This window comes from Periophthalmus magnuspinnatus, chromosome 5 (genome assembly GCF_009829125.3).
Source record: "Periophthalmus magnuspinnatus isolate fPerMag1 chromosome 5, fPerMag1.2.pri, whole genome shotgun sequence".
NCBI classification, from domain to species: domain Eukaryota; kingdom Metazoa; phylum Chordata; class Actinopteri; order Gobiiformes; family Gobiidae; genus Periophthalmus; species Periophthalmus magnuspinnatus.
In genome coordinates, this window is record NC_047130.1 from 28,307,782 (window position 1) to 28,327,521 (window position 19,740).

The 19,740-nt window shown below is 42.7% G+C and overlaps 1 protein-coding gene across 1 annotated transcript; it reads left to right on the forward strand.

Annotated features, from left to right (window-relative positions):
- The first annotated feature begins 586 nt into the window (after window positions 1-586).
- Window positions 587-19,344, forward strand: rybpb (RING1 and YY1 binding protein b). Its single transcript, XM_055222031.1, has 5 exons — window positions 587-775; window positions 1,340-1,465; window positions 14,602-14,901; window positions 14,990-15,085; window positions 16,896-19,344. Exons 1-5 carry the CDS (start codon window positions 750-752, stop codon window positions 17,143-17,145), a joined length of 798 nt encoding a protein of 265 aa, XP_055078006.1. The 5' UTR covers window positions 587-749; the 3' UTR covers window positions 17,146-19,344.
- The last annotated feature ends 396 nt before the right edge of the window (window positions 19,345-19,740 follow it).

The window sequence follows — 19,740 nt, forward strand, 5'->3', positions numbered from 1 at the left end:
GCCTATTGAATACCATGTCTTTTCATAACCTACAATCAAAATTCGATAAAAAAAAAAAAAAGAAAAAAAAAAAAGAAATTGTATATGTTGTATAGACATATTCCTCCACTGTCACTTAATTTAGACCTACATCTCTGTGTGAATGAGCAATGTTCTGTAGATGTACTCTTCAGCCATGACAAGGACAGGTGCAACCATGAATCCATGCAGCAGTTTGTTGCTCAACTTCATAAACATTTCCTCTTTTATTTCTTTTTTTCTTCCCTTCCAAAAACACTGAATCGAAATGTACATGCACTTTAAATTGTAATTTAGGCTCTTAGCACATTTCCCTAGCTCCTTAAAGCCTTAAAGTGTGTATCAGACTGATGCTGCTGTGGGCTACAGACTGGTGCCTTCAAGACCTTCTGTGTTGCTCTTTGTTTCCGTTTCTTATATAAGCCTGCATCACAGAAGACAGTGTATTCTGTATGAAAGAATGCGTGGGGTGATACGAGGTCTGTCAAATACCTCTCGCTGATATTAAAATAGCACCCAAATATCCATCCAGACTTTTAAACCGAGGCGCGCTGTGATTGGCTGATTGGCGGCACGTGGTGCGGTGCAGTCAGTCGCTGTGCCTGAAGCCAGCGCTGAGTGGAGCCTGTCTGCCAACAGCCTCAGCAGCGGCTCGAGCTGGATCCTACTATATTCACTGACAATTAAAGGAGGGCCCCTTTTCTTCTTATTCCTGTGGACTAGTCTTCACCATGGGCGACAAAAAGAGCCCTACCAGGTAAAGGGACCTCTCGCTGTCGATTAGCGGCGGTTTGTGCCGTTATTGCCTCGGTCTTTGGCTTCGCTGCGCTCACATAGCGCTTTTCATTCGTTACCAGAGCTAAGCTAGAATAGTGCAGTCACTATGGCGGCTTCTCGCTCCCTACAGCCCAGTCACTTCACAGACAAAGGGAAATGTTTCAGAGGAGACGTCTGGCATTCTCTGAAACGCTCTTCCGTCTCCACGAAGCCTTTTGGAGGGACATTGTCGAAATGGACACCGTTTGATATGTGTTTAGTTAGCCGACATGCTAAGCTTCGATGGTGATTTTTGTGCCGCTCTGGTGTTAGCCTTAGCACGGGCACAATGTGTGGACTGTCGCCCGCTGCTCTGTCAGGATTTATTGACCAAGGCTCTGGACTTTGAGAGACTTCAATTTTTAATAATGACAACACCAGTAGACACTGTAGCAAAGCCACTTGTGTTCATTTAAGCACCGCCTTGTGTCTGTATCTAATCCCAGTTAATTGATGATCAGTGGTATTGAAAACTTGACCTTAACATCTGTCTTTTTTTCCTAAGGCCAAAAAGACAAGCCAAACAGGCGGCTGACGACGGATACTGGGACTGTAGCGTGTGCACCTTCAGGAACACTGCTGAGGCGTTTAAATGCAGCATCTGCGATGTGAGGAAGGGCACATCCACAAGGTAACTGCCCCTCTGTCTCTGCCTCCTTCTCTCGTCTGAGCGTCTCCTCTTTCCCTGCCTTCTGCTTGTGCTTCTGCTTGTTCTTGTGCTTGGGTTGGTTGTTTGGTTGCAGCAGGGTTGCATCGCAATTCGTGGCAATGACAACTTTGATCGACAGCCTGTTTGTCTGGGGCTGAATGCAGGGACTTGTTGATGAGCACTCCGTCTCCCCTGCTGCTGTGGGTTAGCTCGAGTTTGCCTTCTTTTTATGCGGCTGGCATTTGGGTGCTTTCGTCTAGGTGGGCTGTCTGCTACATTATCCAGAGGAGAAGAGGGGGAGGAGGGGTGGGCTAGAGGGACTGTACTTCATATGTCTGCACTCTGCACAGCTCCGGTGCATCAGCAGAGCCACAGTTTTATTGCGTTCCCATGAAGTCAACCGGGGTGAAGGTATACGTCACCTACCTGTCGGAGTACCTGCCTCTGCTAGTACAACCAGCAGAGTGTTGGCACTGTGTACTTTGCACTTTAAGGTAGTTTATGTAACAGATGAAATGTTTGGAACAGCTTGCCTTTTTGTGGTCTAAAGGTCTAATTATTTATTGTTTTTTAACTCATTACTGTAGAAACATTTCTTGTACTGTTGTTGTCTGTTGGATGTAATTTGGATACCATTGTTTCATCAACTTCCTCAGATTACACTTTAAATGCCCATTTTATGATGTATCAAATTACACCTGTTACATTCTTACTTACCTTCAGTTGTGCGTGTGTTGTAAATGCCACTGTTCTCATTGTCAATAATCAGTAATCTGACCAGTTTGTAGTTTTCTGTTCTGTGATTCGAAGAACGCTTTCACTTTGAGAATTCCTGTACTACAATAATTTATTCACCAACATTTATAGGAACTGCTTTCTGTGTCACAGAATGCAGTCAGTTAGTCAGCAGAAAGCCACTTCTTCTGGGAAACTGATGAAGTGGCTGTTAATATCACGCCGGGATTCCCTTTAGTTGCGCCTGTACGCTGCCCCCTCCTCCTCATCCTCTCTTGTTCTGCGGAATGTTTTTGCTGATAAGTAGCACGTTTATATGTCATCAGCTGCATGACAAGATGGAGAGATGAATGACTCACTTGTGGCTCTGTGGTGGTGGAGTCCCCTTCACTCTAACCTTTCCTGCTGCCACTTTCTTCACAACGTCTCATGCTGACACCTCCACTCCACCGCAGGGAGTCAGGCCTCTGTCAGTGTGTTTACATGAACATTTTAGCGCAAGCAAGCCATCACAGTGAGTGATGCTCTTTTGATGTCGTCAGTGTCAGTGTGTTTCTGCTGAGAGTGATTGCATGTTTGTAAAAAGTAAAAGTGAAAATGTCCCGTATTTCCTCCAATGTAGTCTTTAAGCAGTGTTTTGAACATTCTTCTAAATGTTTTCAATTAACAGAGGAGACAATGGTGGCCTTACAGTCTAGTTTTAGCAAAGACAAGCTTAACAAAAAGTTGTTTAAACAAATTGCTTTATGCTTGTAGTATTATCATAAACATACAGAAGTAACTATATTTAATCTGTCATCAGTGCCTTTTTGGTGATCAGAAGAGGCAATAAATTCCATAAATACCTAAAAAAAATAGCTTTAAATAAAACTATTTAAATGTGGTTCACTTGTGCCACCATATTCTCAGTATAAACCTTGATGTATTATCTAATTTCTAGACTATGGGATTGAGAATTTGGCTGCATGGGAAGCACTGAAGTTAAACATTAACATACTTTTACAAGCCAAATAATGAGACTACTTTGTAGACTTTTTACACCTAATGTTTACTGTCGCTAACTCTGCAACTTTAACCATGTCCGTGTACATGACATTTACGTATGACCAACAGACCATTGCACGAATAAGAAATCGAGCATGATTTGCATAGAGTCAGGCTCCAACCTGTAGAACCTGTATCATAAATCATCAACATTTGTTATTTATTTTCATCAGTCCTACAGCATGTTGCTATTTCTCGCATGTGGTTGCTCTGACAGTTGAGAGAGTCTAAAGCGGTGAGAGCGATCTTAATTGCATAGCTCCCCTCCCCCGTTCTTCCTGAGCAGCTCCTCGCTTAAGAAGAGAGCGTCAGGAAAAGCAGCGCATGCATCCAACCACGCTGCTCTGGCAACTGCCCAGCAGCGAGCTCGATTTGGTAAATGGGAGCACATGACATCAGTGGAGTGGTTGTCACACATTCCTGTTTGATCTAAGCAGTTAACCTTTGATTAATGTGATTGTTTAGTTGGGGACTGCCTCTTATTCTAATGAGTACTAATTAGCTGTCTGTGTTGCGCTGTTTGATGTATTTCATTTGGAGCATGGGATGAAGCGCAGTGCTCTCAGCTAAATGAATCACACTCTGTGCAGCTCTGTCTCCTGCTTTCATCTCAGTCTGTAGTTTAGATGGACACGCACTCCAGGACATGTGCATGTTTGCTAATTACTCCACCATAGACTCTTCAGACTCAACTTTGAAGTTCGATTTGGATCATTCTTGTTGTCTTTTTGTGCAGGCAGGAGTTATTGATGTGTGCTGCTGACAATACTGGGCCGATAATTGCAGTGTTCTCTAAAGCTGCAGGAACACTTTGCGACTGTCGGGAGATTTCTGTTTGCACGTGCCTTAGGACAAAGGGCAGCTGCGTCCTAATCACTTCAGAACATGTCAATGACCCTCACCGTCGTATGGACTGTTCTAGAGTTTCACAACTTTTAATGGCGTTAGACTTTTGAAGTTTATATGTGGTAGTAGCCCTATTCCTCTACACTGAGATAATCACATATCAAGAGATGGTACAGGTGACCTAACTGTAACTTTTATGAATGAAACTATTTTATGCACCGTCAGTATCCAGACACAAGCTACAGCTTCATCATTTATCTTGGCTGCTTTAGAATAGCAAAGCTGTTTTTCCTTTGCAGTAAAATTTGCAGATAGGCTTTTTATGTATCGCCCAGTTGGTGTCCACAAAAGCCATCTCCTCACAGTCATAACGGCGCAGCTGCTGCTGTGAAGTGCATTGAGCCTTTCTCTGAGCTGTTAGCTGACCAGTATAACAGATTAACACTTAAGTAAAAAGGACTTCTAGTGAGGATCAGAATACCTTTCATACTTTTATCAAAGCACTAGCTTTGTTTGAACCTAACGTGATCATGAGCGCATAACAAGCCTCTCCACCACCCAATTAAATGAAGCACACGTAGTACCCCTGAGCTCCCATACTGTATACAAATACAGTCATATTCACATGCAGTTTGATTTTCATGATCCCTAACCCTGCTGGGTTTGTAATCTCGCACTCTGTCCTCACCAACAACAATCAAACACGGCTGGTGTGAAACTGCTGCTCTCTGTCTGAGGAGTGAAGCTGTTGAAAGTAATGGCTGATAGACTCTAGTGTGCCTTTCTGCCTGAAAGCTCCATAAGAAGTCACTTTTGGGCAGCGTTACAGCTATTCATTTCAACCTTCACCGTCTCCAGCTGCACTAGTGGCAATCAACTGCTATAGTTCAGTAATGTGGTCCCATTGCGCTTATTGGCTTTACTTTCCTGCACTGATTATTTCAAGATCTGCCTTTTACTACAGGTGGCTAAGAACCATATGCAAGTAATGTGTGGGAAGAATAGTATTGCCATTTCTCCCATTCTGCAGACGTGCCCTATGGTGACTATGTGACTGGTACGATTTGTGCAAATGGAGGTAAGAATGTTTTTAACGAGGTCAGAGCCCAGGCCGCGGCATCAGCATGCACAGAGAGGCCCCCTGTCCTTCTCCACTGCAGTCTAATGAACTGTGTGACCCATTCTGTAGCGCACTGAAGTAACACGATCCTCAAGACGACCAAATCCAGAATGGACTACTCCCCAGACTCTCAAACAAGAAACCATGCTGCTTTTTGCACCTGACCTTGTAGATATCTTCATTTACATGTTCAAGCCTTCAGCAGCGAGCGTTCACAAACCTACTTCTTTGGTAATTGGAGCAAGCTAAGACATTAGCATCCCTCTGCTGTGAGCTATCATATTTAAATGTTTCTGAACACGATCGCACTGTGAATAAAACACCATGCAGGTCTGGTTGAGTTTGCTTTGTGGCGGCAGCCCAGGCCCCCAGAGGAAAAAAGAAAAAAAAAAAAAAACATTAGCAGGCCTCTAAAGGTGATTGATGAAGAGGATAAGAGGAAGTCTTGAGGTATCCCTGTCTTATCTGCTCTCTGTTTCTCCGCTGTCAAGTGTTTGAAGAAGCTTCCATCTGTTCTTTATAAAACAAGACAAATGGGCCTTGCTCACTGAAAAGTTTTCAGTCACAAAAAGTGGCCTCAGAACAACATGAAACAGCAGTCCATTCAAGTGACTGCGGAAGACATAAATCCATACAACCTTTTACAAATGCAGAAGTTTTAACACAATAGATCTTCTCTCACCATTTTACCCACAGCGGTAAAGGAAAGTGCGTTAAGTGATCCTCTTGTTTCTGCCTCATTGCTGTTTCACATTCTTTTAATGTGTAAAATGATCATAGTAATTATATTAACAAAGCCAAAATATATAATCAATTTAGCAACCTCTTTTTGTAAAGGGTTCGAGTCAAATGGATACAGGTTTTGATTTTCTTGGCAATGAGCCTATAATTTGACACAAGAACTGCGACAAGTGCCTTCATCACACAGGGGACTTGTAATTACACACCTACTGTAGACTTCAATGAAAATGAAGCCTGAGTAACTGAATGAAGTGGTATTGTGATTTCATAAATGAAGTATTCAACATAACGCAAGTTGGGATAATCCACTCCACACCCTGGACAACATTGTGAACATATTCTGTGCTCAGACCACGTGCCACTTGAGTTTCAATTGGGCAATTCAATTCTTTTTATAGGACGTGATCTAAAGCTGGTAGCTTTTTTTTTTTTTTTTTTTTAAGTAAAATACCTTTTCAAACCCATAATATTCAAATTGGCTAGTGATGCTTGCACCTCTGTTAAAATGATAGGATAGCATCATTATAATCTACAGATCCCACTGCTTTGTAAGTGGATAATATGGTATTACGTAACAGGGACATACTCTTTGTGTGTCCTATCCTGCCCTCACCGTAGAACACCCTCTTCCTCTTCTTCTGCTTCTCCAGCATTATCTGCATCTGCTGAAACACAGAGCGTGAGCAGCCGGCCCTAATCTGCACATGTTAATTGGCGGATTAAAAAGTTTTTAATTACTACATCGGATTTGGCAGTGCGTGAATGATTTAATACAGTAGTGTATTTGGCAATCTGACAGAAGCTGGAATGCTGAGAGCCGGTTAAACAAGACTCCTCCCACTAAAACTCTGACGGTGAGTAAGCAAAAGGAATCTCCAGGAGTCATCTGAGGACAAGGGGAGTGAGTTGCATCGCTCCACAGATGGAGAGGGTAAAGGAGGACGAAGACCGGAGTGTCGGAGGGACAGAGCGACTTGACTGTTACAGAGCGGAAGAGAGGCGGCGATGGAGGGTATACGCATTTATGCACGACTGACTCGTGGCTCACTCAGCCGAGAGTCTCCGGGGGCTGAGGCAGAGCGGAGCACATTATTACCCAGCAAAGCGACGACCAGCAGGGACCATCAGCATCACCCATGCATGGACAAAAACACAGCCATTTGACCGGCTGTCCCACATGTACAGGACCAGGACAGTCAATTTAAACATTTAGATTGGATCCCCTGGAGTCTGCATGCTTTTGATCTTGTGAAGTAAAGCACATGGTGAGTGTTACTTAAAAGCTGTATTCCTTTACAGTTGGCACACTCAGGAGATGCACGCAGTAACTAAATATGACTTTGTCCATCTAGTGTCAGGTGTATTCACTTTGGGTTTGTTTGTCTGCTGTTGTTTACCTTGTCGAGCACAATACCCTGCTGTGGAAGAGTGGAGTTTTATTTGGCAGTAAGGTTAGAAGATTTGTAAGGCAAATTGAAAGTTGTCTTTTGGTATCTTTTAAGCTAGCTGGAAAGATAAAAAGGGAAAAGGTGTGTTTGCAGTGCACCTAGGGGTAACTTGTTTGGCAGATTTTTTTATTATGGCATTACATCTGAATAATGACGATGGGACAGCAGATGTAATGTCAGTTACTTGCCTTGTGTCTGTCCAATGTATGTGATGTGTTTGTGTGGTATTGTATGTAAATGGCGTTTTTCCCTGTGTGAACATGACTGTGAAGACAAATTTCCCCTCGGGGACAATAAAGTAACTAACTAACCGAGGTAAAAGCAGCTGCACCAAACAAATGTGCTAGGTATTTCTGCAAGACTGCAGAAGGATTGTGTTAACTTTTCTACTTGTAAATTCTGATACCCCTGATATGTGCATCTTGATGAGGAGATAAAAGGAGCTCTATATGCCTAATGTCTTTGACATGAAATGAGATCTATGGGCAGGCATTAGACTTGAAGGGAGAAACAAAGTAAAATACCATTGTTTGCTTTGGTAATGAACAGCAGGAAACCTTAAAACAGGCATGTAAAGTCTTTAAACACTTTCTTCTCATTGCTGCTGAGGGGTAAAAGTGCAGGGTAATGAGGGCACCATTAAGTCCTTAAGATCCTCACTATAGAGACTGATGAAGGGAGAGTGCCTCAGGTGGACAGCTTAAATGAGCTGAGCTAGCTCTAACCCTTTAAATGACTGTTAAACATGGATTTTGCATCCCTGCATTGTTCTTCAACTACTTGTATCTAATTTTGAATCATATTTGCACTTCTCAGCATATTGGCTATCTGCCTTAAATCTCCTGAACAGGCCGATATTGTTTTGGCTGACCTGTTGCCTGAAGAATACAAAGTTTTATTTCAACTCTTGAGTTGGATACACAAATGCATAATTTCACAAAATGTAACTACACATCTTTCTTAAAGGTTTGTGGGCTGTGAGTGAGTTTGTAGTAAATATGAATTGCATAATTTGGGGAAAATAATCAAAATATACCCTACATATCGGCAGAGCTGATCGGTTCCTGGATTCTAAACAACTGGCCAATCTCTAAATTTTCACTTTATTGGTAAAGTGTTGGTAGAGAAAAGCTGAAGTATTACCTATTTTGATCATTCTATAGATATTCTGCCTTGAAAAGTGCCTTCATGCACCTAGCAGATTTTCTCTTATCTTCATGTTGCCGTGCTGTATGTAGTGAGAATGGAGAGAGTCTGTAGCTGTGGGCTGACAGCCCAGAGCCACTGAGTTCTTAATGTGAGAGATGTGGAGAGGCCATCACATGTCTGATCTGGACATGATGCCTGTGTCGACACATGTCATACATCAACACTGCAGCCTCAGAGCGAGGGGGACAGACTGAAGCCTCTGGCAATCTCACATGTTGTATTTAAGAGGCGCTTGAGGCTGTGAATGTCTCATGCTGCTGGTTTGGAAAGACCATCTCTGTCCCTCTGTGCGTCTGCGTCAGCAAGCACAATGGACCTCTCTCTAGTGTAGATGTAGTGTTAATGTGGAGCGGAGAGTGCTGTTAAATGTTCTTCTGTGGGCCGCTGATGTGGAATAATACACTCCTCTGCTGCGTTCCCTCCTCCCTCTGGCAGGAAATAATTGCTTGTCCTCTCCGCGGCACTTCAAATAGAAGAGCTGTGTTAATGAGGGCTTTCCTATGTCTCCCGCTCTCCATCGCACACTCCATCTCCGCCTCTTCATTACTCTTGTGTCTATACAAAGTGCTCAGACTTTTTTGGGACTATGTTTGCTCGGCGCTGTCAGTCCAGCGCAGACAGAAGCTGGTGGTTTGTCTCCAGAGTAAGTGCACAGCCTAAACTGCGGGTGTTGACCGCAGTGAATTAGACAAGATGATAGTGATTTGAGGGCTTCCTGTGGAGGAAAACCTCTCCCCCCCTCCTTTCCCCTGGGCAGCATACTTGAGGGCAGCTGTCAGTCATGGCGTATTGTAGAGCAGGGGGGCTAATGCGCTGGAGCCTTCACAGTGGGCAAACAGGCTCGAGTTGACAGCACACTTTTGTACATACAGATTTCTGAATCCACAGGAGTTTACAGGCAGCAGTGGGAGGTGAGGACAATTAGGGCTTAACTCCTCTAAGACTCCCTCCATCATTTCATGTAGCTCTAGTTGCACGTCAGAGACAATTGCATTATTTGGATGTTTGCCAACTCCTTTTGGCAGGTTCTGTTGTAATAACCAAAAAGTAATTTGAGTGGACAATATAATGTTTACAGTCTGCTATATACACACTCGTCAGAAGAAACGTATGGCAAAAGTATGATTCGTTACGTTGGAATATGTGCGCTCAGGATCAAAAGCACTAGCTAATTATCTGTAAAGTCAGTCTGTAATACAAATTTGATCTTTCTGGGATGGGACCAAATATTTTCCATTTGTCTTGTGTGTCTTATGTGACACATGGTATTGGTCATGTTCGTAATTCATAATTCATAAACCTTCCGCATTCATCTTTTATCCGAAAGTGTTGTGTTAACGGTTGTTTGATTTGGATGTTTGCCAAAATTTGTCTTCAAGTATTAGCACTCCCTCTGCCATCTGTTATTTTATCACTATTGTCTTTTAATTTTTGGCAACATGAGTGCTGTTTGGTGTAAGACCCCTGCTGCAATGATTACCTGAAACCATTTTGTTTTCCTTTGATTTTTATTTGACCTGGAGGGTCCAACAGAGATTCAGTATCTTTCTGTCAGGGAGTGTGGTAGTGGTATTACGCTGAATGGGATTAAGTATTGGGCAGGGCGTAGGGTCAAATTCTAATCCCTCTCAGTTCTTCTAATGCTATACTTTTGGCACTACTCGGTGTAAGTTCAGGGCGGTTTTGACATATTGGAATTCCATTGTTGTTGAGCGTGTCTTTGCTCTGCTGCTGTTAGGCTTATAACAGTGTTTTGGAGTATTTAATGAATGATCAGATGGCAGTGTCATGAAGTCTGTACGGCACAGCCCCGGGGGCAGCCTGTCATAATGTGTGACCAGTGGAGAAGTAATGGGGCATGGAGAGACAGGTCCATGTCAGGCCAACAGCTCGGGGCTGACTTACAGCTGGCTGTGAATCACTGTAAACTACACAGGACTCCGACCAGAGCCAGTGCCAAGACTTTGAGTCTATCAGGACTTCTCTTCCACACTGGCCTCATGGAGCACACGGTGCATCAATCAATCCATCAGACACTATGCTCTACTGCCTAATGGCTCCCATTGCCAAACAGAATGATGACTGTCCTCTCACACTTTGTTTGGCCATAGCTCTAAGTAATTCTGACAGATGTGTTTTCATGACACTTGCCTGATATGCTGCTCCATTGGCACAGCTAATGGCCTTCTAACATGTATCAGGTATCTGTCTTGTCACAGCTGATGCACTCTCTTAATCAATATGAATTTATGCAGTGCCATCCATCCCTGTGGCTGACACCACCAGTACCTCGTGTGAATGTTTACTCCACCTCTCAGGGGTTTTCTACTTTGTTGACACACATTGTCTCTTTGTAACATGCTAAAGCAAATCAAACTGCCAACCCTCTGGTCTGAAGGTTCTGTACCATTTACAGTCACTCTTGAGTTGACTCACTCATTTCATTCACTCATGAACAGGGCAGAGGGCTGATTGACTGTGGTGGGGACACGAGACCAGAGCTCTACAGTCTTTGTAGTTTAAAATCAAATGGACCATTCCATCTGTCGCTACTGCAGCTGTAGGGACGTCTTTAATCAATTCAGGGACATATCTTTACCATCGCAAGATCATGAGTCATTGCCTTGGCAGTGTTACCACTGGAAGCTAAAAAGTATGAAATAGTCTTCTCTTCTATACGCGCCCAGGCTCATCAGCATTCATGTCAGCTCTGTATTGATCTGTGTGTAACATGGACATTATGACATGATGCTCCATCGGTTGGCTTCTGATCGGATCAATACTTACCCCAAGTTGCCCACGCCACCACCCTGGATTCAACTCTGACAAAAGGAGCAAAATCAAGTGAAGAGTAAATCCTTCTCTCAATGCACTACAGTAAAAATGCTGGGACATTGTGATGTTGAATTGAAATGTTGAGGTTAACTGTTCTGCAGTATCTGAAAGCTGCTTTCCAAAGTGGTTGCATCATCAGCCCGACAGCTATGCTCCGGCAGGTTTTACCTGTTTTTGCACCTTTCTGACAGGACCCGGAACACATCTGCTGCTCCACTTATGCAAGCTAGTGGATCACTGGGTTATTACAGTTCTCATAGTATTATGTTAATATTGAGTGACACTTAAGGCAAATATTGCTTGTTTTTTCATTGTATTAAAAACAAGCACGTCTGTTTTTAACCTTTATGTTTATCTTTAACCTTTAGTCGTATTTTTTACCAGTAGGTCAAGTTCAGCAGTAAATAGTGCTGACACAGCCACAGATAGCACACAGAAGACATATGTTGAGCTCAAGAGCTGCTTATACAATATATCTGCACAGAGTCTAAAAACTGTAGGTAGTATTTGATGTGGAGTATACTGAAGCCCCCTGCAGTACCACCTCTCTTGTTATTGTAGGACAGTGTCAGAAGGCTGTGGCAGCGCTGCAGTCCTGGTCCAGCTCGTGTTCCTGCACAGAGCCTTCGGTCGTGGTGCTGTTTGTCTGCTCTCAGATTGTCCAGGGCATGCTGGTGTTTGTGTGTCTCATTTGTGGTGTTCCGCTCCCTGCTGCCCAATGCCCAGCGCTGCTCTGTGATTACACTCTTGGCTCTGGGCAGTTGGATTTTTGTATTTTTGTTTCCCCTTTCCACACTCTGACAGCTGCTCTCTGTCACGCCTTATGTTGTAGTGAATATGTGGTTAAGGTTCACCTGTTACTGTGGAAAGTATTTCTTTTTCTAACTTTTATTTATCATAATCTTAAGGGGTTTTGGTAAAAATTCTACTGGGAAAAAAAAGATAAAACTGTACCAGACTTTATCAGACACACTGTTTCAAATAGCAGATGGATTTTATTTTATTATTGACAGACATCATTATTGAACTGGGAATCCAATTGATTTGATCAAGTTTTGCATACATTTGTGTGCTGCTGCCTGCTTGTAAATTTAATAATATTTCAATACAGTTCTGACTTGACTCACAAAGACACAATTTCCACAAGATAAGATGAGATTGGGAACAAGATAAGATGAGATTTTGACATACTTCGTAATAGGGATGGGACGATATAAAATTTTAGACTCATGATTATTGTGGCCAAAATAATCGCGATTAACAATATTATTGCGATAATTATTAACCTGTTAACGTTCTGACGGCCCGGGCCTACTTTACAACTTTACAGCAATGTACATATACTTCTGCGTCACCCACACAAACAATCTACACATCAAATGAAAGGTACGGCGCTTGTCTTTCTGGATATGCAAACCATTTTCACCTGCAATCATCACAGTGCTGACAGGAAAGATGTTTTTACAGAAAAGTCACAAAGTGTGAATCTGGACTTCACTTACCATTGATGGCTCTGGTTCTGTCAAACATCAACATATTCACACAAAGTTGGTCGCATTTGTTCCGTAAAGGTCCAGAGAATATAATCCAGTCAAGAAATTATGTCCACAATTTCTGCATTTCTTTTGTCGATTTCAGGCATAATAAACTTCTGACGGCGCCAACTTTGTTCCCCAGTGCTAAACACACGTGTTGCTTGTGATTGACACCAGTGTTGGCCAATAAGGTGGGGGTTGAGGGTTACTGAGGCCGCAGACAGCGAATCAGTGCTACAGATGACTGAAAGTTTACGCCCCACTCTTCCCCTTGTAGAATCAACCAATTACATCACACACATTTAGTGACATTTACAGCCAATGAGCAGCGGGACAGGATGATGTATCACATGCCATGGTTTTCCGTAAACAGACGTACCCGGAAGAAAATGTGTACTCCTCAATGCCATGCTGTCGAAATGGACCAGTCCTTGTCACGCCAGAAGTGACGCAAGTGCCCGTCGACGAACACTTAGAACGATGCAATTAAGGTACTTTGGTGAATTGGGAAACGGCCGAAGCAGAGTGGATGCAGAAATGTGTCCATAATGGCGCATTTTACGCACTGTTGTTTTGCGTTTTAAACATGACGATACGGACAAAACAAAGGGAGTACGCGATCGAGGACACTGTGGATGTTTGTACAAGTTAAACTAGAGGCATCTCGAACCTGGAGCGGTTCATGGCAAAGAGTAAAGATCCCACAGTGGACTCGGGAGTAAAGGACTTTATTTTTTGATGGATTGGATGCTGTTCTCGATCGGTAAGCGTGGTTTATTCTGCTGTTGACTTAATTGTACGTAAAATATACCGTGTATAATCATTATCATTGCTTCTGTGCACATAGTGCGCATTAATTTGTCTATTGTTTAAAAGGTGTTTTATTCTGCAGTTTGCATTATTGTAGGTAAAAATATAAGATGTACACACATTAGCATCTCATCTGTGTGCACAGGTGAGGCGCGCACTGGTATGTTCCTGTGGAGCGTTACGGATCAGACTTTGTCTGTTATTGTTATTGTCTGTTTCCATCCCTACTTTGTAATAAATAAATTTTGCAATCCAGTTTAGTTTTGGTCTATTAATGTAGTTTAATGTTTGTTATTATTCTAGCACTGCCTTGCTCGTAACTAGCGCTTCTCAAGAAGTATAACTCATCAGCCTCGATCCATTTTTTTTTTGTGTCCAGTTTGGATTCTGATGTGTACACAATCTTGTGGCGAGATCTTGTTGCACAAGATCTTGTCCCCTCCCCTGTAATAGGTTATAATAAGTATATTGAGTTGATATAATAACGCTTATGGTTGTTCTGGTGTTAGCTGTCAGGGAACTGTGGATGCTCGATTCTCCATGTCTGACTGAGCCTTGGTGTTTGCCAAATGGGACCAGCCTTCCTGTAATCACATTAGAGTACCTAAGTGACATGCTGCAAATGTCCTGCCTTGTGATCCTGGGCATTCATTTTATTCCCGCTGTTACAACCCCTAACGAGATTACAGCTACAGCAGCAACAGCCAGGAGGCACCGACTCGGAACGCCACCTCTGCGGCGCCCCCTAGGCTCACTCACCTCTCGTAACGCTAATCCATGTTTGATCGCCCACAGGAAACCCAGGATCAACTCCCAACTCGTGGCTCAGCAGGTGGCCCAGCAGTTCCCCATGCCCCCGCCGGCCAAGAAGGAGCGAAGGGAAAGAGGCGAGGGACGCTTCGACAAGGAGCGGCCCGAGGGGGAGGGAGAGAGAGAGAGGCCGAGGTCCGAGCTAGACCGCCCCGAGACTGTGAGGCCGGAGGGCGACTCCACAGACAAAGAGTGCAGCGACAAGGAGCAGCCGATCAAAGAGAAGCCAGACAGAGAGAAGGACATCACCCCCGCCATCACCAAGAAGCCCGGCAGTAAAAAGAGGTGAGTGTGTGCTTCAACAGATAAACCGTCTCTACTGTTCTGAGATACTCACCCCAATGTGTCCCCTCTGTCCTCCTCCCCCTCACAGACCCAAAACAGAGCACCAGAGCCCCCCCAGCGACAAACACAGTATTCAGTCCGGGAAATCGGTGACCAAGACCAACAAGAACGCACACATTTGCAGGTAATAACTTAAAATGTGACCTGTCCTAGAACTTAAGCAGGTCAGTTACTGGTAGATTATTTGTTGAAAAGGAATATTACAAGGTACGCAAAAGTGACTCTTGTGAGCTTTAAGCCAAGTTAGAATGTTGCCATCTCATCAAAAATATACCTGGAGTTGTATTTTGTTTAATTCAATTGTTTAATCCCCCCGAGTGATGTCATGTTTTGGTAGTTTTCAAGTTAAATTGAGACTGGCAATTCCTGGTCTGAAATCATCCAAATGATTCTAGTGAAGTTGTGTGGAGTTTAAAAACACAGTGGAGCACTTCCTGTTTTACCACATGACATCACAAGGTGGAATAGAGTGTTTTCTGTTTGCCTGAATTTGCAGGACTTTTGTGGTAAACATGCGTGAATGAAACAAAATGTTACTCCGGGTATGTTTTTGATGAGGAAACCATATTATAACAAAAATAGTGTAACATGGCCCTTAAAGCTTTAAGGTTAATTGCGTTTTATTATGGGTTCATAAATACTGCACTACAGTCTGATTTATGTGCAACGTGCCTCTGTGTCCATTTGGTGTGTGTGGGCTATTTTTAATACATAACTTCCTCTGCTGAAATGTGTGAAGTTTATGTTCAGCATTAGAGTAGTGTGCCAGTAGTGCACACCAGCCACCTGTTTGAATAATAAAAGCAACAGGTGGAAATGGGAAACTCTTTTTAACTCTCTTTAATCTGAACAGAACTTTCATCCAGCTGACTGAACTGATGTTTTTCTTATGCTATAAATCTAAACAGATGTGTGGTAATTGCATCTGAAAGTGTAATAAAAGGTATGTGTTGTGTGTGATCAAATATCCACACAATATAACAGAAGAACGTGATGAAATTAGCAGAGTATTTTGGAGCGATGGGGATGGATATGGTTGTCAGGATGTATCCAAGGGGCAGTGGAGTAGATTGTTTTGTGTGTTGAGAGTGACCCCTGATGTGTCAAGGTGAGTAATAGTGAAGATGGCTTGGTTTCGTTGAGAATGAGTGAACTCAAATTTGACAAATATCTGACAATGCATTATGTAAACATGTGCTCCAAAATCACCTTTTGTGTTTTATCCTTTTCTGTTGAGTCAAATAACAGTCAGTCGGGAGCATTTCAAATATCTTACTTTCTATGCCGTGTCTGTATTTCCCCGTACCGAAACTAGAGTAGGGTTTCAGTCTGTCTCACCTAGTTTCACTGTAGCCACTGACTTCAGAGGAACTCATCTCTGGCTGGTGGGAAACCTCAGACAATTCCACAAATGCTCTTTTACACTAAACTCCCACTCTCACTGTGTAACCACTTTATGTGTCAGCTGCGCCCCCTCAGAGCTGGCAGCCGTCTGCTTGTTGTTGCTCAGAAGCACATATTGTGCTTGACATCTCGGATCATCTCTCATTTTCAGCAGAACTGAAAAAAGGTCAAGTACACTGAAGTAAACATACACGAAATAATCAACACGTACACATCTCGTTTGGCTTTTTCTTCCCATGTAGTTCTAACTTTGATATGGGAATTACCATCATTACAATAACTGATAATCGACAGTCATTCACAACAAAAAAGAAGTCAGTTTTGGTCATATATTTTAAGCGAAGATCACTGTCATACCGTCTCAAAATACCACAATGAGAATATTTTAATGTTTGTGTGTTTCATTTTATTTAAAACACCTGATTTTCCCGCAAAATCCCCCACCTCACCTCCTTCATCGGGCAGTAATCCCTCCATCTCTTTGACTTTCATAATCATCGGTACTAACTTGTGCCTTCTGTGTGCGCCAGGCCCAAGCTGAAGAACATCGACCGGAGCACGGCGCAGCAGCTGGCCATCACCGTGGGCAACGTCACAGTGATCATTACAGACTTTAAGGAGAAGACACGCTCCTCCTCCACCTCCTCCTCCACCATCACCTCCAGCGCCGCATCTGAACAGCAGCACCAGAGCTCCGGCTCCGAGAGTATGGACAAGGGCTCATCACGCGCCTCCACACCCAAGGGCGATCTGTCAATGGGGCACGACGAGTCCTTCTGAAGCCCCGCCCCTCTCCCTGACCCCTCCCACTCCACCTGTTTTTCTTTTACATTTTTGGACCGTACGGATCTTAGTGGGGAGCACATACACATGCCTCTATTCCACGACTTGTCTGGACGCAGCAAGGATTTGTGGTTAAAGGAGAGACTAAAGGAGTACCCCCATCCCCCGTCCTGCAGTAGCATCCAGACTCTTGTATGTATTGTTTTATATTTGTATGTGGATGTCAGGCCAAGTTTTTTGTTTTGTTTTTGTAAAGAAGACTTCTCCGCTGGGCACAATAATCACCACCATTTTGAACTCTTATTATTCCCTTATTTATTATCTGTTGCACCTGTATACTTTGATCTTCTCTTTTTCTTGACGCTTTGTTGTGTAGCGCTGCCAACCGTCCGCTCTTGAGTGTTTGACAGCGGAGATACAGACAGGCCCACGCGCTCTGGTGCTAGATACACTGTGAAAAGACCTCGGACTCCTAAGGGAGTCACGGAGTTTCAATGGATTGCAACGGAGCTGGTCTCACTACTGGCACCAAAAGACACAGGCGCTGTTTATGTGGAAGCCGCTCACATATCCACTATCCTGTCTCTTATCTGTACAGTGTAGGCTGTTGTGATAACACTAACGCTCTCCATGTCTCTGCATTCCTGAATCGCTCCTTCCCGGGCTGTTTTTTCGTTTCTGTTGTGACTGAGGGATGGTTCCACGCAGTTCCACTTTGGTGAAACCCTGTCGAACTGTAAAATAGACCGTCGTGTCCAAACTCGTGTGGATTTCTTCTTTTATTTGTGGTCCTTGAGACGGCTTTTGTTCTCAGCATCCCTCGAAGCAAATGCAAACAGACAATTCAAGCCACATTTGTTTTCTGTGTTTTAATTAATTTAAGACTCCTGTCATTGAAGGCAAAAAAACTTGTAATTTCTAGTTGATAGAATGCGATTTTTAGGGCAGCAAGGATTATTTAAGGATTTTAATTCACTTCTCAACTTAGCTGATCCCACCTAATTTCCTTTTACTGTATGAAATTGTATAAAGAATAAATGTGTATATGATATCTTTTATTTATTGAAGGACCAAAGGTATTTCATAATGACATGATACATAGACAGATGAATAACAATTTGAAATGCAATTATCTGTGAGATGAATATCCATTTAATAAAGACTAATATAATCCATGTAAACGGTGTTCTTATTGTGCATTCATCTTTGGAGAAGGCTTCCCTGGACGCTGTGGGTCCCCTGGCCACACCGAGACCCTTAGAGCGAGTTCCCAAAAGTATGCAATGTCCTGGAGAGACAACTCCCTGCTCTAAATTTATATGTAACTAAATGTGTAATTAAATGTTATTATGGCTGAGAATCGGTGTTTGAAGTGAGGAAAGGCAATGGGAAGCGTTTTGGAATTTCTACTGAAAATCCTCCCCCCTTTCTAATGCAATCTGTGGCCATGTGAGCCATGTCTACACCTGCCTTATCTGCCACCACTTGACTGAGTACTCAACACTACTCCAACAGCTCTTTTATTAATATTATTGACAAAATGGTCATTTGCTGCGTGTATGAATTAATGCTTGTAAATAGAATTATTAAAGGTGCAAACACTATGATGGCAAAATGGCATTTGGAGCTCAATTCTTTTTGTTTCCTTTTCCCGCGCAAGCAGTTCTGTTCTTGTGTGCGACCAGTAACCTTAATTTACTGTGTAAAGATGGTTACATTTTTTAGCTTTGTTTGTCAGAGACCCAAATATAGAATGCTTGTTTACTGACTGTATAATCTTAACTGTGAAGTGTATAATACAAACTCATTTCTTCCTATAACAATGTCTTGTACAATGCTTTTCAAGTTATTGCTCGGTTAAAAAATGACAAAAAAAAAAGTTGTAGGGACAGTAAAATAATCCATCTTTTGTTTAATCCCGTCTTTATTTGATCTGTTATTTTTGATTTTCTAGCTGATGTGTCATTGTTTCCCTTGTGAAATGGTCACATTCTGTTTCTGGTGTGAAAATGTGCAACATTTTCTGCAGACCACAGCTCCTTGTCCTGCTTCTGATGTTAAAATACTACATGTTTTGGGGCATGTGCACGACTTTGCGCTTATAGGCTATCCTCAGTTTCCTCCGCTTCAACTAGAAATGTCTATTTATGAATTTTGCTTGTAGTTTTTCACAAATAAATCTGTCAAAGTTATGTATATTGCTGCTGCATCATGTCTTTTCTTCCATATTTAAGTTCACAGGAAATGTATGTAGAATTTTGATCTGTCTCGAGATATGAGGTAAATGTTTAAATCAAATATAGCTTATATTGATTATAATTATAATTCTGATTTGTTCTTTGCTACAAAAATATTGTACCATTTATTTAAGTTATTTGGTGTTGTGGTTCAAGATGATCATCCAATCAGAAAACAGAATGAGCCTCATTTGTGTTGCCAGTTTCAATGTGAAATCTAGCTGATCTGAATCACCTGCAGTCAATCATTCATCAGTGCTAGTGCAGCCTCTGCAGCTCAGCGAGTGGATTCTGGAGGTTCTGCGCTTTCACATGAGGCGTGGCCTTTCACAGTAGTACAGTCGATGGTCCATAG

Bases quoted from the DNA above. Each gene is read 5' to 3' on its own strand.
- rybpb (XM_055222031.1), top strand. From the start codon at position 750: ATGGGCGACAAAAAGAGCCCTACCAG. The intron at 1,466-14,601 runs GTAACTGCCCCT...GATCGCCCACAG, and splicing joins AGGAAGGGCACATCCACAAG to GAAACCCAGGATCAACTCCC. The intron at 15,086-16,895 runs GTAATAACTTAA...TGTGTGCGCCAG, and splicing joins AAGAACGCACACATTTGCAG to GCCCAAGCTGAAGAACATCG.